The sequence below is a fragment of the Chaetodon auriga genome, chromosome 3 (genome assembly GCF_051107435.1).
Source record: "Chaetodon auriga isolate fChaAug3 chromosome 3, fChaAug3.hap1, whole genome shotgun sequence".
In the NCBI taxonomy this organism is placed as follows: domain Eukaryota; kingdom Metazoa; phylum Chordata; class Actinopteri; order Chaetodontiformes; family Chaetodontidae; genus Chaetodon; species Chaetodon auriga.
This window is the reverse complement of record NC_135076.1, coordinates 29,395,978-29,412,563: the sequence shown is the minus strand read 5'-3', so window position 1 is coordinate 29,412,563 and position 16,586 is coordinate 29,395,978. Positions and strand designations below refer to the sequence as shown.

The 16,586-nt window shown below is 43.8% G+C and overlaps 1 protein-coding gene across 1 annotated transcript; it reads right to left on the bottom strand.

The window, feature by feature from the left end:
• Positions 1 to 220: 220 nt before the first annotated feature.
• rab3b (RAB3B, member RAS oncogene family) lies at positions 221 to 16,109 on the bottom strand. The gene is made up of 5 exons (XM_076726790.1): positions 15,591 to 16,109; positions 11,430 to 11,654; positions 6,827 to 6,945; positions 6,620 to 6,744; positions 221 to 4,684 (listed from the first exon to the last, which is right to left on the bottom strand). Exons 2-5 carry the CDS (start codon positions 11,652 to 11,654, stop codon positions 4,500 to 4,502), a joined length of 654 nt encoding a protein of 217 aa, XP_076582905.1. The 5' UTR covers positions 15,591 to 16,109; the 3' UTR covers positions 221 to 4,499.
• Positions 16,110 to 16,586: the final 477 nt, after the last annotated feature.

The window sequence follows — 16,586 nt, the reverse complement described above, 5'->3', positions numbered from 1 at the left end:
GTCTTTTACTTATGCAGATTGTTTACTTTGTCTGTGCCTTTAGTCTTTCCCTCTCGTGTTTGGCTTCATGTGCTTTGGAGTTTTTGTCTTGTCAACATCTTCATCTGTTATCTTTTCAACGGTTTATTTAATATATTGTCCATTTACTTTATTAAAAGTATTATTAGTAGACCTAGTGAGGGCAGAAAAACTCCACAAACAGATGGGAATAAAAACTGTCTCATTTTATGATTAAAGATTGTGATTTTTATTATACTAAATTGCATCTATAATATACAAACATTCACACTATTTTGTACAATCACTTTGTGCTTCTCCCCATACAGGAGTGAACTGTAAGACGACAAGTTTACATAAACTCTCTATATAATTTGTCCATGGTATACACAGCATAAAAATAAATTCATACTCAACACCATTATAATTTCTAATTCTATCATTTACAAATTCACTTAAAAAATAATCATATGAAGACAATGTCAATATTATTGTATGTTTTTATCAATCTGAAGACACATGGTGGGGAGTTACACACAAAACGTGCGCTGTGGAAGCTATATAACAATTTGGCAGGATATTTTTATCTTCTATCATCATAATATTTAATAATAAATGCACAAATTTTTGTTCTCCTTATCGTCCCTTTTTCTTGAAGTCTTTCTTATACACGTACTGTATCTCAGCTGACTTGACATTATCAAAATATCACACTTCCATCGAAGATACTGTACACAAACACAAAAACCCTCACAACTGAACACGCAATAAATATCATGATAACCATAAGCAACAATAGAACATGTTGGCTCTAACACCACACACACACACACACACACACACACACACACACACACACACACACACACTCACTCACACAAACACACACACACACACACACGTTCATGAAGGAAACACTGCGAACATGACGGCTACGTGACTACACCTGCTAAAGGGGAAGAGGGAACCGTGTGCTCTTCACTCAGCTCTGCTCACATGAGTGTGAGAGGAAAACGCCCTCAGCGCGCCGCTGGATTGTGTCGGCCAGTGCAAAAGCTGTAAGCCACCATGAAGCAGGGCTGCAGCGGCAGTCCGGGGTTGAGTCTCTGACAGGCAGGAGGGGGTCTGATCTGAGTCTTAGTCCATTTTTTATGTCCAGTTTGGACTCTTAACTTTGACAATTTGGTCATTTACTGCTGGGAAACATTAGAAAACCCGACATGGACGTTTGGTCACCACGAAACAAAGTGCACAAAACCAAACTCCTGTAAACCGATCAGGTCGAGGTTTGAGAATGGTCAACCTCAAAGCCTCTTCAGACAAAGTGCTTCTCAGATCTACAGTTGGGCTGCAGCTACTTTCATTTATGTATCAGTTATTTCTACTTTTAATTGAGTAGTTTTTTAGACCATCAAATATCCGAAAGAGATGGAGAGAGGAAATATCTCTGCTGCTCCTCCACCATGGACAGACGGATCCACGGGGACAGCAGTTGTGAGGGTGAACAAGGACAGAAACCTGCATGTATCTGATGGTTTGAAGGGTCATTTTGTCTCTTGGTGTGAACAAGCAGTTTGCCTTTTTTGTTCACATCTTCAAAGCTGCACATTGTCAGCTCTGGCAGTTTGTACCACAAACTGACGCCTCGCACACACCGACCGAGTCCTCATTGTGTCCACTGACAGCCGTCAAAGCAGCAGCAGAACAAGATGCCACAATACAACAGCGTGACAGCAGCTCAGTACAGGACATGCACGCCTTGTTTCCCGTTTGTCCCTTGAGGATCTAAAATCTTGAAGATTAGAACTCGAAGGGTTTGCAGCTCTGAAGCCTCTAGCTCTGCTTCTCTTTTACCTTAATTACAGTTGGGCTCCGAAAGGTCATGTCCTCTCAGCACATTGCTCCCACAGCGAAGAACAGATTGTCTTTGTTCAAAGTATCTTCCTCCCAAGGTGAGGAGTTCTTTCGCTTTGCTCGACTGTGCATTTAAAGGAGCTTCACGGATCAGTGACAGCAGCGTCTGCATGGTGGAGCTCAGCCTGCTCTGAGATCCGACGCTCTAAACCCGACCTCTGATTTCTTTACACGAGCTAAACAGAGGATATGGTTACATAATGCTGCAATCTGTGGACTGTGAGACACTGGGGACACAGAGACAGACGTGAAAAGCCCCTCATACCTCCTATATAGGAGCAAGAGATAGAGTCTCTCTGTGGTCATTTTGAGTCTCTCTGTGGTCCTTTTGTGTCACTTTGTCATTTTGTGTCTCTGTTTTTTTGGGTGGGATTTTCTTTTCTTTCTTTCTCAAATCTGGATTTGCAGACTTAAATTTGTTTTGTGCACCCAAGACAAGTTTGTCACTGATAAATTCCTGATGCAGGATTTCCAGATGTAGGAAGATTTTGGCACAAATCTCGTGTTGAAAGGTTTAGTCAGAACAGAGCATCACTCATAGATTACAGTCATCTTTCTGCAAAAGCGCATTACATTGATTGTCCAGAGAAAAAAAAGGGAGACATTTTTGTGGAATTAGGATTTCTATCTCGATCTTTATGTTATGAGAAAAATATCTCATCTTTACAAGTTCTTAATCTAATAATTAGGAAATCTGAAACAATTTTCTGATAATTTATAAAGTCCTAAAGATGCAAAAGTCATATAAAGAAGCATCACCCATTTTTTTGTTTGGTGCACCAATGTGCTTCTGCAGGTGTCTGTCCTGTTCATTTATATTGAAGCTGACAGATTTTTTTGTAGCTGTTACTGTTTGTGTCTAATCCTGCCTGAGGTCCTGGTATTAAAATCAGTTCAAGTGTTGTTTTAAAGTTTGTTCAGGAAAGTACAACTAACAGCAATTCTACCAATACCAACACAAATAATCTAAATGGACCCTGTTCAAGCATCAGTCTCCGTTTGACAAAACGCTGTTAAAAACCCTACAGAGAAGCATGGGACTGGTTTTTGGACATGCGTCAGCCTCAGACTCAACCCGCTCCTGTTAAGACTTTGACTCACGTGATTTTGGCTGCAGCCCTGCTTGGGAGTTGTGCGTTGGTGGTGCAGCCCTGAAGCGTCTTTCAAGCCAAAAACAGCACTAAATAAGGCCAGTAACAGTTAGTGGGCTATAGGCATATTGTATTCGACTGGACTCACTATTTCTAGCTACTTAAGAAGCAGCCGATCCGATGTTTCGGCAGATGACTCGGTTAACGACTACGACCTGTAAACTTGTGAACATGAGCAGCTGTGGTGTTGTAAGTTTCTCGTTGTGCTACACTTTGAGAGGAGAGGCAGTGCTGTGCTTACCTGTGGACCCTGCTTCCAGCTCCTGTCAGCAGTGCACTCCCAACAAAATCAAATTTGGCATCTTTCTGTGGTTGTGCAACGAAAATGAAGCTCCACATTCAGCTAAGACTGGGGCCATGTGCGCGGGCTAGCCAGATGTACGATACTGACCTTATAATGAGAAGCCTTTATGTGAACTGTGTCCTAACAGTCCCTACAACATCAGTATCTGCTTGGAGACATTTACATGAATCTCTGCAGAAGCATAATTCCAGCTTTAAAGCCCAGTCACACCAGCATGGTGAATTTTCTTGCCACAGTCAGTTTATTTCAATCGCTGTAATCAGAGGATTCGCTTGCAGCGACGAAGCATTTCGGTGACCACAAATGGTTACCAGTGATCAACAGCAAACTGTGCTGACAGAGCTGAACTTTGAGGGAACAGAGCCAAAGATTTCAAAACAAAGGAAGCTAGCCTGCATTATTAGCTATTAGCTGTGCGCCGCCCACTTTTATATAACCCTCCTCTCTCAGACTATAAACTGCTCCATAACAGATAAATAGTCTCTCAAATAAAATGTAAAAATCTGCTGTCCTGTTAGCGACCAAGCAAACTAGCTTGTGAACTAACAGGTAGCGAGCTAGCCAGCTCAGAGAAGCCCAGTAACAAACTCAGCGTTGTAGCAGTTAATTTGTTAGCTACAGTGATTCGCTAACTATCCCTGTGAGTTTTAACTCTGTCAACAAGCTTCTGGTGCGACTAACTGACGAGGATGCACGGATAAACTCTAGTGTCCCGCTTTCTGGTGCGACCACGCTTTTATTCTAACTTCCTGTATTAGCGTAAACATCATTAAACAAATCGCAGTTAGCATGCAAGTATTTCCTCGCAGCGATTTAATCCACGTTGGCTCTACAACCTTTTCAAACGTGCCAAATTGAAATGACTTTGTGTGGAGTACACTGCCACCCTTACTCCTCCGTCTACGTAAGGGCAAACTTCGGATACTCGGGAACGGGGGGATGAAACTGGCTATATAAATGTTAGTTAGCAGAAGTCGCAGTAGGCGTAGTGATTATTCACTGCTCACAAACATGGACTGAAGCAGAGAGAGTGTGTTGAGGAATGTTACAATAGTTAATCTGTTTTTTTCTTTTTATCGAGAGTTTGGGGGAACGGACGAGGCGACAGCGGAGGCGTGAACGCCGACGAATGATCAGCAGCACTTCTGAGGTAGCTGGGCGGGCTTGTCGGTCAGTCTGGTGGTCTTGGTGCCGGGAGCCGCCGGCGCCTCCACATCCACGCGCTCCGACATCTTCACGCAGATGATGTCCACCAGGCGCTCGAAGACCTGCCGCACGTTGATGTTCTCCTTGGCGCTCGCCTCGTAGTACTCAAAGCCTGCAGGAGCAGAGGGTCAAACAGTTCAACCTGAACACCTGCAGCTTGGTCACTTTGAACTGTCCCAACGTTTTCTCAGAGCTACACAAAGTATTTCATTCATAACTAACACTGCGTGTACTTGGCTCAGCAGGTCAAACTTTAATCTGTCCAGTGATGGAATGTAAATAAGTACGTTTACACCTAAGTACAAATTTGAGGTACTTTTACTTTACGTGAGTCTTTTTTTCATGTCATTTTCTCCTTCTACTCCACTAAATCTCAGAGGGAAACATTGTACTTTTAACTTCACTACATTTATCTGACAGCTGTATCTTTTAGTTACTTTGAAGGAAAATATGATGTTTCATAATAAATTTATTAATTAAAACTACCTGACAGTTTATACGAGTACAGCTGAACCAATTAGTAATACTGTATTAAATCTATGACAAGGAGTCACAGGTGGACCTCATCTAAAGCCAGAGCAGTGGCCTGAGCGAGCGCCGCTCTGTCGTCAGGCCTTTAAAGCCTGTTTTCAGACTGAGGTTGGGCGTGGTTTCACCTGTTTGGGCATCTCAAGGTGTGTTTGCTGTATTCAGACTCTTCTTCCCTCTTCACAAATATCTATCTGTGGTGAGACATCCCACAGATGCAGGCTGGATAAATGACTCCAACATCTGAGAGCAGTTCAGTCACTTTGTACTTTATACACACTGTACTTTTTTTATTCATGATTAAAATGAAATGTCATCATTTTTATCTTTCGCTCTCCATCTGTAGCTGCTCACAGCACAGTTTTCGAGCATGGCTTTGCTCGAGGACGCAGAGGTTGCTGACCTGGTTAGCGATGTTTCCTTGAACGCTGTGAAACTTTCTGCAGTAAACTGTTGTTTCAATCAAGCCTGCAGCGTTTACATTTATTAGACTCACATCAGTGGAGAAATACTTCTAAAACCAGTATTGTGATTCTTAATGTCTGTTCTCTTTGGCCTCGGGCAGTTAGTGATACAATTACATTATTTCGGTATTCCTCAGTACACACACCGCAGGGCTGAGTCATTTTTGGCTGGATTTTACCTGCTTAACAGACGAGCAGCTGCTCTTTCTCACAGTACACATGAATATTGCTCAGAAACCCAGTTATATCTGAAGTCTGGTAAACATCAGTTTTAAAGCACTGCAAACTTTAAAGTGGAAAAATATTAAGAGGAGTCACTGGTTTTAACTTCTTCCTTCAGAAAACTGGTATTTACTGTTATTCATAACATGAACAAATCATTTCTCTCAACTGAAACACGGTGCAGAGATGTGTTATGGTCATCTGTCTTCCAGAGCTCCATTCAGACTGGATTTATGTCTGATGTTGAGTTTAACTTTTAAAACCCTCTTACAGCACGTGGGCCATGTTTGACCTCCACCCCAGTAATAACTGCAGCTACGAGCTCCTGGTTCTCTGTGACCTGACTGCTCCTCCTGTCCTTGCGTCCTGACGGTGTTATGTTAGAATGAGACAGTCTGATAGAACATTTGTTAGACATTTGTCTGCCTCTGCACTGCAGCATAAGAGCAGCGCTGCTCCTCTGTTTCCATGTCTTCTACATGAATCATCAGCTGGTGAGGATGATGACTTTTTGCTTGGGGCTTGTTAGCTTTAGCCTCAGCCTTCTGTGCATCACTCCGCAGCTCTGAGCTCCCGTTATCTCATTATCATACACAGCTGAGAAATCAGTCAGTGTCTCGACGCTTGCTGATGTGAAATGAGAAGCTGCGTTTGTCCACTTCTGTCTGAAATCAATGAGCCATTGTTTGAAAAATGATCTCTACAGTCATAGTTTCTCTACAGCAGGTCCTTCAGGTAATGTGAACCTCCTTCTGGCAGCCAGATTAGATCTCTGCTAACTCTGAAACCTGAGCTGAAGAGTATTTAGCAGCACTCAAGCAGCAACGTCTCACCTAACTGGTCGGCGAGGTGCTTTCCTTTCTCCGGAGGTACGACTCTCTCCTCGTCCATGTCACACTTGTTGCCCACCATGATCACCTGGGCGTTGTCCCATGAGTACGTCTTGATCTGAGTGGCCCTGAAAGCACATTTGAAGGACTTTATTTGAAACACAATGTCAAACACACACAGATGCGCACACGCTAGCCTCTGAGCAGTACCAGTCCTGGACGGCGTTGAAGGACTCCTCGTTGGTGATGTCATACATGAGGATGAAGCCCATGGCGCCGCGGTAGTAAGCCGTGGTGATGGTGCGGTAACGCTCCTGTCCCGCCGTGTCCTGGAGACAAAAACAAAGAGCCCGTCACACATCTGTTTTACTCAGGAATACAGATCAAAACTCTCATAACGTTCATTGTCAAGACTGAGCGTCGCCTTGAGGCTGCAGCGTTCGCACAGGATGAAACAGCACACTGGGCATTTATCAGACAGCAAAGGTCGACAAAGGCTCATCCTCTGGAGCAGAGGTCACGAAAACTGGTTTCTGAAGGTGGCAGTTCATCCTCTGGGGAGCGGGACTGTGAAACTTAACAGCCATCTGCCCTTTTGATATTTCACGCAGCAAACATGCACCAGGATCTCAGATACGTTCACATGCATGTCAACCTGGAGATCTGTGTGTAGCTTTACGTTTCACTGCGCTGGACGGCCTCACTGCGTCAGTCAGCTGGTCGTCTGTCTGTAAACTGTTGGACACTGTATCCTGTTGACAGCCAGCAGGGATAAGCCCTCAACCAAACACACTAAGCTGGGATATTATCTGATATATTCTGGCATCAAAACCAGACTGTTTGATTTGGCTAATGGTGCAACTGCCGCTTCCATGAAGACTCAAGCATCGACAAGGCTGTCTCCATCATTCTGACCGCGAGTTGTTAACACTTTCACACTTTTACTTTTAAGTAATGCAGGACTTTTACTTTCACATAAGTAAGAGATCTGAATACTTCTTCCAGCTTCATTTGTCATCGTTATGTTCGCAGCTGCAGATACAAACTGCTGCTGCTCAGACTGGACAGGAAATCCCCGTCCTAGCCTGTCCTCAGGGCTCTGCAGAGACAGGACTGCCAGTGACTTACCTGCAGGGGTCATTAGCAGGTGTACAGTAAGGAAACATGAACATAAACGAGGCAGCGGGAAGTTAATCTAAAGACTGGGGTGAATTTCTGTCGGCAAACCTAAAATGTGTCCACTGCTGTGTAAAAATGTTAATGAATAAATAAATGTTAGTACAATGTGATATCTACAAAGACAAAAGAATGATCATCTTCAGCATTAACATGTCATTAGTGTCCGCCGTGAGTCTTGGACATGTCGAGGAAGTCTGCCATTATTTTCATTGTTGAAATAAAAATCATTCTTCCATTAATGACACCATGTGAGCTCGTTAATTCTTCTTCTTCTTCTCACTGGACAAGAGGAAGTATCATGTCAGCAATATGATAATATTGATAATAAGTGTACAAATTCTGTTTATATGCAAATTTAAAATGTGCATTAAATCAGGCAGTTGGAAAAGCACTTAATGACATACTAAATAAAAACGTCATGGATTTGGACGTTGAGCAGCGACTCTTCTTCTTCTGCAGCCTCACAGCTTCAATCCGAACAGGCCGACTCGTTTCAGCCTCCTCAAAGACTCTCAACCTTCTTATCTGAAGCACCGATCGATCTGCAGCCGACTGCATCAAACCAGCTGAGCCTCAATGTGACTTTCACACTCGTCCACGACGACTCCCTCAACATTCAGCCGCCATTCTCCACCATTTCATCCTCACGCCACCACAGCTGGTCTGGGTGCAGTCATTCCTCTAAATTTAGCTCTTTTCTGCTTCACTTCCTCTCCCTCATTCAACAATCCCTGGTTTTCTCCTTCTTCTTATGCCGAGTGCTCAAATGTATTTAATTAATTGAAACTTGATATGGAGCGTGATTATCTGTGTGTGTGTGTGTGTGTGTGTGTGTGTGTGTGTGTGTGTGTGTGTGCGCGCGTGCATTAGCGACATTAATCATCGAGGGTGATAAGCAGAGCCTCAGGCAGTGACTGACTCCTTTCAGTTTAGCTGAAAGCAGAGAAATGTGTGTTTGATTCCCGCAGAGGAAAACATCACTGCACTCCAGCAACATGGCCAAAAGTATGCGGACAGCTGAACATTGAATTTGATATACTTTCACTGGAACTAAAAGGCTCAAACCAGGAAACACGGACTGAGAAGAAAGTGGACTAAAGTATGTGGACAGCTGGTGGGATCAGTACAAGTCAGCTTTTTTCAAACAGCCTCGCCTCCTTTCAGAGGTAGCTGATGATCAAGCAGCATAAGCAAACCTCTCTGAACAGCGTTCTCATACTGTTCAGCCACCGTAGAGCTGATTCAAATGTTGAAACACTCATCTGAAGCCACAGGTTTATCTTCCTCCATTCAAGAGGTCCAACCACGTCTTGTATGAATCCATCCAGGCTCTGTTTTCCCTCGTTACACTGAACTCTGCAAACAGAGCTCAGTTTCTATTGACCCAAAGCTGCGTTTGTGTGACAATCAAAGACCAAAACAGAGAAAAAGCTGCAGTTTAAAAAATGCCCGTGTACGTGTGGAAAAGGCACGAGTCGCCTCGCACTCAAAGCAATGAGCTGAACGAGCAGCAGCCAGTGTTGTGGGTACGTCAGGGTTTTCTGCCCTGGGTTTTGCCTCTGAGGTTACACCCTGAAAAGGTGTTCCATCTCTTAAGTGAAGGTTGTTAGTGCGATATCTGCAGACACGACTCAGGGTGTGAAAATGTACGACCATTTCAATCATTTTGGTAAAAAAAAGTCACATCTATTTCATTTGCAGCTAACATTATCCTAAAACATGCTGAAATTGATCATCAGTCAAAAATAATAGTACAGTTAATGTTACTGTTGAACACAGAGGTCTGTGTACTGTTGCTAATTATTTGTCGTAGCATCATCAAATTACTAAAACCAACTGACATGCAGTGAACCGGGGCTACGAGGGGCCCCGATCAGCTGCTGTTTGGTCCAGTTGGTGACCCAGCCTGGTCAACTAGCCCTGATCACACAGCGTCTCCTCCCACTGAAGGTTTTCAGTCCCTGTATTTAGATTAATGACTATTGTACTGGACTGACACCTGAACGCCTCATTATTTTAACAAAAATAAAACAAGCATTTTGTCATTAGCCTTGCTACAATGATAAAATTATCATAAATGTAAGTAAACACAAAGACTGCTGAACTGTTTGTTGCTTTACTTTGTTTGTGTGTGTTTATGTGTGTGTGCTGTATCTATTTTTACTCATCACTTTCAGTTTGAATCAATCAGCTCTGATTAGCCCCACTTACGGCACTGCACCCCCCACCCACCACCCCCCGCCATAGACACACACACACACACACACACACACACACACACACACACACCTCCTCACCACTCTCCCTCACTCCTCCAGGGTCCTCGGTCTCCTCCTGGGTCTCAAACGCTTCACCCTCAGAGGTCTCTTTAATTGCCAGTGAAGACAGCACTGTGTGTGTGTGTGTGTGTGTGTGTGTGTGTGTGTGTGGATGAGTATGTGTGTCTGTGCCTGTACGTGTGTCAGCCAGAGAGTGAGTGTGCATGAAGAGCTGTTGCCATGGCAACAACATCACCACTGATGATACAGGCTGAGGTCTGTGTGTCTGCTTTTTCTTTTCCTCCCAACAGCTTGTTGTTGACTGAGAGCAGAACATCATGTTACACTGCAGCAGTCTGCTCCCGACACACTGCTGAGTGTGACAGGATACTACATTACGACATGTTCTGTTACTGCGTTACAGTACATTACGACATGTTCTGTTACTGCGTTACAGTACATTACGACATGTTCTGGTACTGCGTTACAGTACATTACGACATGTTCTGTTACTGCGTTACAGTACATTACGACATGTTCTGTTACTGCGTTACAGTACATTACGACATGTTCTGGTACTGCGTTACAGTACATTACGACATGTTCTGGTACTGCGTTACAGTACATCACGACATGTTCTGTTACTGTGTTACAGTACATTATGGCATGTTCTGGTACTGCGTTACAGTACATCACGACATGTTCTGTTACTGTGTTACAGTACATTATGGCATGTTCTGGTACTGCGTTACAGTACATTACGACATGTTCTGTTACTGCGTTACAGTACATCACGACATGTTCTGTTACTGCGTTACAGTACATCACGACATGTTCTGTTACTGCGTTACAGTACATTATGGCATGTTCTGTTACTGCGTTACAGTACATTACGACATGTTCTGTTACTGCGTTACAGTACATTACGACATGTTCTGGTACTGCGTTACAGTACATCACGACATGTTCTGTTACTGCGTTACAGTACATTACGACATGTTCTGTTACTGCGTTACAGTACATCACGACATGTTCTGTTACTGCGTTACAGTACATTATGGCATGTTCTGTTACTGCGTTACAGTACATTATGGCATGTTCTGGTACTGCGTTACAGTTATGTTCATTTGAGTCTCTTCAAACTGCAAACAGGTCCCTGTGTTTTTCTGTGTATTTAAGATGATTATGTCTGTAAATCTGTTTGAGTATCTAAAAGTTTCTTCTTGTTTTTCTCATATAAAATAATTATTTGTTTGCGTTCATCTCTTGTCAGAAGTCATCCTTCATCCTTCATTCATTGACTCGTCCCTCCATGATGAACAGTAACAATAACTTGCGACAGGTGCAGAGTTAAACCTCAGTCAGTCCATCCTCACCCAGATCTGCAGTTTGATCCTCTTGTCGTTGCGATACACTGTCTTCACCTTGAAGTCGATGCCCACGGTGCTGACGAAAGAGTTGCTGAAGGAGTCGTCGGCGTAGCGGAACAGGAAGGACGTTTTCCCCACGCTGCTGTTACCGATGATCAGCAGCTTGAACATGTAGTCAAAGTTCTGGTCGGAGCCGTCCCGCTGGCCGAAACGCTGGTCTGCCTTCGCCATCTGAGGTTTGGTTTGATGAGAGAAAACACAATCAGTACCATGAAAATCCTTCAAACAAAGGTGAAGGAAGGACATATCCCCTATATTCACTATTATTCACTATCCCTGTGTTTTCCTTCCGTGTTTCACAGTTTTAAAGCTGCAGTTCAGTGTCCTGTGTTGATCTGTGTTATCAGATTTTAAGATGGGAGTCTGCCGCCATGCTAACGGCACCGCAGAGCTTAATGCTAACCTCAGTATGCTAACATGCTCACAATGTGTTATCATGCCAACACTTGCTGTTGTTCATCAACTGACGTATTGGATGAAGTAAGATTCTGACCAAACGATGGAGGAGCAGTCAGGTGATGACCAGCTATTACAGTTCATCCAGCGGAGGACATGAAAACCTGAGCAGCATTTCAGTCCATCCAACGGTTGTTGGACCGAAGTGGTGGACTGACACACAGACATCAACGTCACGGGTGAAGCTTTAAAATGCAAGTAAATTCATTGAGGTCAACTTCAGATCACAAGTTACAGAACTGTTGATACTTAACGTGTCTTTACTGACAGCAAACTTCATTTGTTTTCTGTCAGAATAGGCGATCGTACAATGCACTGTGCTCTCACTTGGTTCATCTTGGGAATGATGATGGTCTTTACCAACACGACCTACCTACCAACACAACTAACCACTGTGAGTTTCTAATGACTTTCATGACAAAGGCAGTTAAGAGCTTAATGGGTTTTCTTTTTTACGGATCACACGATCCTCTGAGAACATCCTCCAGCCTCTCGCAGTGATGAAACTATTCTGAAACCTGTTGGATGAGCCAAAAGCTTCACAAAGCTGCTCCTCTTTGTTCCAGGAAAGATGACATTTTAGAAGTTTTTCGCGACGACAAGCTGCAGCCAAATATGATTCAGCACAAAGAGCCACCAAACCCGCAGAGTGTTGAACAAAGACACAGTGCAAACAAACATTTCCTGTTAGACTTCAACTGTCGAGTCAGATGAAGTCAAATAAAAGCCTGAGCTGCCTCTCAGGTCGACCTCGCAGTCAGGTAGGGTTAGGGTCGCTCTGCGTGAAGGGTTCGTGTGTGAGCGCTGAATGGATGTGAGCAGCAGGTGAGTCAGAGCTGAAGATCCTGCTGGGTTGAAGCTCGCGTGGATGGCTGTGTCAGTGGAGACTCATCCTCTCTGTCAGGGACTGCAGGAGGAAAAATGACTCTGAAACGATGACTCTGGTCGTGGGGAACGTTAAACCGACAGCTTCAGTCTGTGCATTTTTAGGCTTTTTTTTAGGTCACTCAAGAAAATAACACACTTTCTGCTGAATGTCGAGTGATCTTGAAGGTCTTTTCCACAGATTTTAGATAATCAGATTCTGCACTTAAATTAAATCAAGTCACCTGCAGATTTGTCCCTCTAAACACCTTAACTATGGATCTGGTTTATTTAACACTTTTACAATTGAAAATGTCAGAATGGATTGTGCTGAAAAATGGCAGCTTGTTGACTGAAATCACTGGATTTTTGAGTGTGCTGTTGATTAAGTGTTAACACTAGAAAAAGTTAAAGATCCGTATTGAGGTTCAAATTAACACTGATGCAAATGACACGGAGCAATGTCAAAGGTTCACCGTGACCTCTCAGAGAATCGTCTCCATCTCCATCTTTAGCTCCTGGTTTTGGCTGCAGTACATTTCCTGTCGGGTTCAGTCTCAGTGTTTGATGTTTCCTGACAAACTCACCGAACACGACCTGCTCAGCAGCAAACAGCGGACGGACACAGTCAGAGACTAGCTGGTGAACATATGGAGCATTTAGCAGCTAAAGAGCAGATATTTCCTCAGGAGGTGGAGGAGACCAAAAACAGAGCTGAAAGCAAGTGAACACGACTGTCCTGGGACGATCATGTCGCTCTGTGCCTGCTGGACGTCGGCCACGCGTTGACAAACCATTAGCCAGAATAACTTAGCTTCCAGCACATCAGAGCTGTGCTTCAGTCAGTTTGTTTCTGAATCTCTCTGCCCTTCAAAAACACTTCAGGGACCTCTGAGAAAAACAACTGACAAAAAACACTGAACATCTCAAATTAAAACTGGCCTGAGCTGCAGTTGGATTCATGCTCTCATCACACAGCGTAGGCTACCGTGTATCAGCTTCAAGGGAACAAAATGTTAAATCACCATGAGTTTGTCTATAATAAGCGCCAAACTGTTACATTATTACATTAGTACACAATGTCTACTTTATAGCGTATTAAAGAGAGATACAGTTTTCTTTGAGGCAGCATTTAGATGCTAACCCGTTAGCTGTATGACTGCTAAAATATAAATAAGGCTAAAAATGAATAAAATAAAAACGCTGTAATACTGTTGACACCTGTAGACGCTCATGTTCCCCTCAGCATGACCTGAAATACGCTCGGTGATGCTCTGATTTTTAATTTCGCGCCATCATCAGTCAGCGTTTTAATTCGTCCAACTCTCTGCTTTAGTAGAAAATGTTAGCATGCTAAACTGAAATGCTTCAACAGCATGTTAGCATTGTTGTTGTGAGCATATTAGCATGATGACATTAGCATTTAGCTCAAAGCACTGCTGTGTCTGAGGCCTTATTTCTGTGTTCTCATTGGCAGACGCTGTGGCTACACTCCATTCTCCTGTTTTCTCTACGAACTTAAAGGTGGAGCTAGAACCACAGCCGCCTGCTGATTGGTCAACAGAATCATCAGGCAACAGCAAAGCACTGATGCACAAACCCATCATTTTATTTTATTCAGTTCTGTAAATGTTGCTTCTCTTCGTTATGATAAAAAACCACATACTTAGAAGAAAGAACGTGAAACGTTCCTTTCCTTCTTTTCAGATGTGAAGTCAGGTTACTGACATGCTTGATGTGGGTATTAACATCCAATAAGAACACTTCCTGCATTCAGGAGTACTGCCTGTGGTGGAAACCCTGGACAGATGCAGGGTTTAGGCACATGTATGTATGAGTACTTTAGGTTTCAGTGGTTTGATAAAACGCAGCTTCAGCACAACCTCAGATCTGCCAGCACAGCTGCACACGCTTAGCTGTGTAATCAAATGCTTCCTCTAAGGTTTAGAGGAAGCACCGAGAACCTGACAGAGAGATAAAATCATATCTTAAGTAATGATATTGAATCATCCCCCTGCACCAGTAAAAAGCGCCATAAAAATCACAATTAAGACACTTTAAAGTCGATATGAAGATAGAACATTATACAAGCCCTCAGAGATGAAACAGGCCAGAGAGTATTCTAGAGACACCACAGCAGACACATGATCACTGAGGACAGACACGGGTGGAACATGCACCTTAATGACAGCACATGAACCCACAGCTGTACATGGAGAGGAAACATAATGATGTAGGATAATAAGGAATATTGTGTATTCACGCGGTGAATATGACATGGGGGGGGGGGGGAGGATGTGTCTGCTTACATCCTGTAGGGAGATGAAACATTACAGACACACTACAGCACATTAATGACTCAGTGCACACCTGCACCTGTGACATTATTACGGGATATTGCAGGAACATTGTCTTTTATTGGGTTTTATGACCGACGTGCAAAACCCATAAAATTCAGAAGGGTCCATATAATCGAGTTCGGATATGAAGGAAGTGGAGCAGAAAACTGACAGCCAATGATTCAGATAACATTCAGATCAACGTTCAGCGCCGCGGGGACACCGGAGGAGCTCTCACACACGAAGCCTTAACGAACGTCATGAAACAACCTTCATTTAAACGTGTTGGCTCCGGTGGCGCACCGGCTCAGGTGTGACCGACGTTTCTGGATTCATATCAGGCAGGCCTGTGTGTGTGTGTGTGTGTGTGTGTGTGTGTGTGTGTGTGTGTGTGTGTGTGTGTGTGTGTGCTCATTCATTAAACTGCTGTTGTCTTTCTGTCTCTTACCTCTGCTGGGCGGATCTGATGCTCTCTCTCTCTCTCTGCTCTGCACCTGACGGACGCAGCTCGCTCGGTGTCCGCGCTCCCAAAAAAGAATAATTAAACCCACGAATGTATCCTGAGCAACAGCAGCAACGCTCCGATCTGATCCTCCAAGAGTCTGTGTAAGAAATCAGGAACACCGGCTGCGTCGTTTGCACTGAGCACAGTGGAAATCTTCCTCCAGAAACGGGCTTAAACTGCCTGTAAAACGTCTTTTCCGCGGTGCCGCACGCAGCTTCTTTACGCACGGCTTTACGTTGATGACATCCTGCGTTAATTCGAGGTGGAGCGAAGGGATCTGGGAATATTTGCAAAGGCGTCTGCTGCCTGTCACCTCCTCCAGCTAAAAATAACCACCACCGGCTTCTCTGTGAATGAACAGCGTTTTGTTTTTTTTCTCTCCGGGCTGTTTGCAGGCGGCTCCTCCGCCCTATCAGGCGGCAGATTTCTGCAGACGCGCAGCGGCAGGAGCGGCAGTCATCTGCCTGCAATGACTCATAACTGAAGCAATGAGGCGCGTAATTGTTTCAGCATCAACAAGACAGACACCGTCCTGAAAAAAGAGGAAAAATCTGTCTGTTTGTGCTGCAAACACACACACACACACACACACACACACACACACACACACACACACACACAGAGTCAGGTGTGTCTCCTGCTCTCTGCAGCATCATTACACATGCAGCGTTCACCTGTAAGGCTCGTTTGTCAGGATCAACACCACAGATGGGATCAGAGCTGAAAACCTGGTTTATTCATTAGAAAACTGTGGATTTTCTGCTTCTGACACACGAGGATTTACTGATACTGGTTTTATTTGTCACATTCAATGGAAGAAGTATTTAGATGTTTTACTTCAGTTACAGTAGTAAAATCACACTCAAAAAATACTCTGTTAAAAGTACAAACAAACAGCAGGATGGCACCAAACATTTTAACCTGAACAGTAACTGAAGC

Coding starts and splice junctions, on each gene's coding strand:
- rab3b (XM_076726790.1), bottom strand. CDS start 11,654: ATGGCGAAGGCAGACCAGCGTTTCGGCCAGCGGGACGGCTCCGACCAG. Junction 6,745..6,826: donor TTCAACGCCGTCCAGGACTG/GTACTGCTCAGA, acceptor ATGTGCTTTCAG/GGCCACTCAGATCAAGACGT. Junction 4,685..6,619: donor GCACCTCGCCGACCAGTTAG/GTGAGACGTTGC, acceptor CTGCTCCTGCAG/GCTTTGAGTACTACGAGGCG.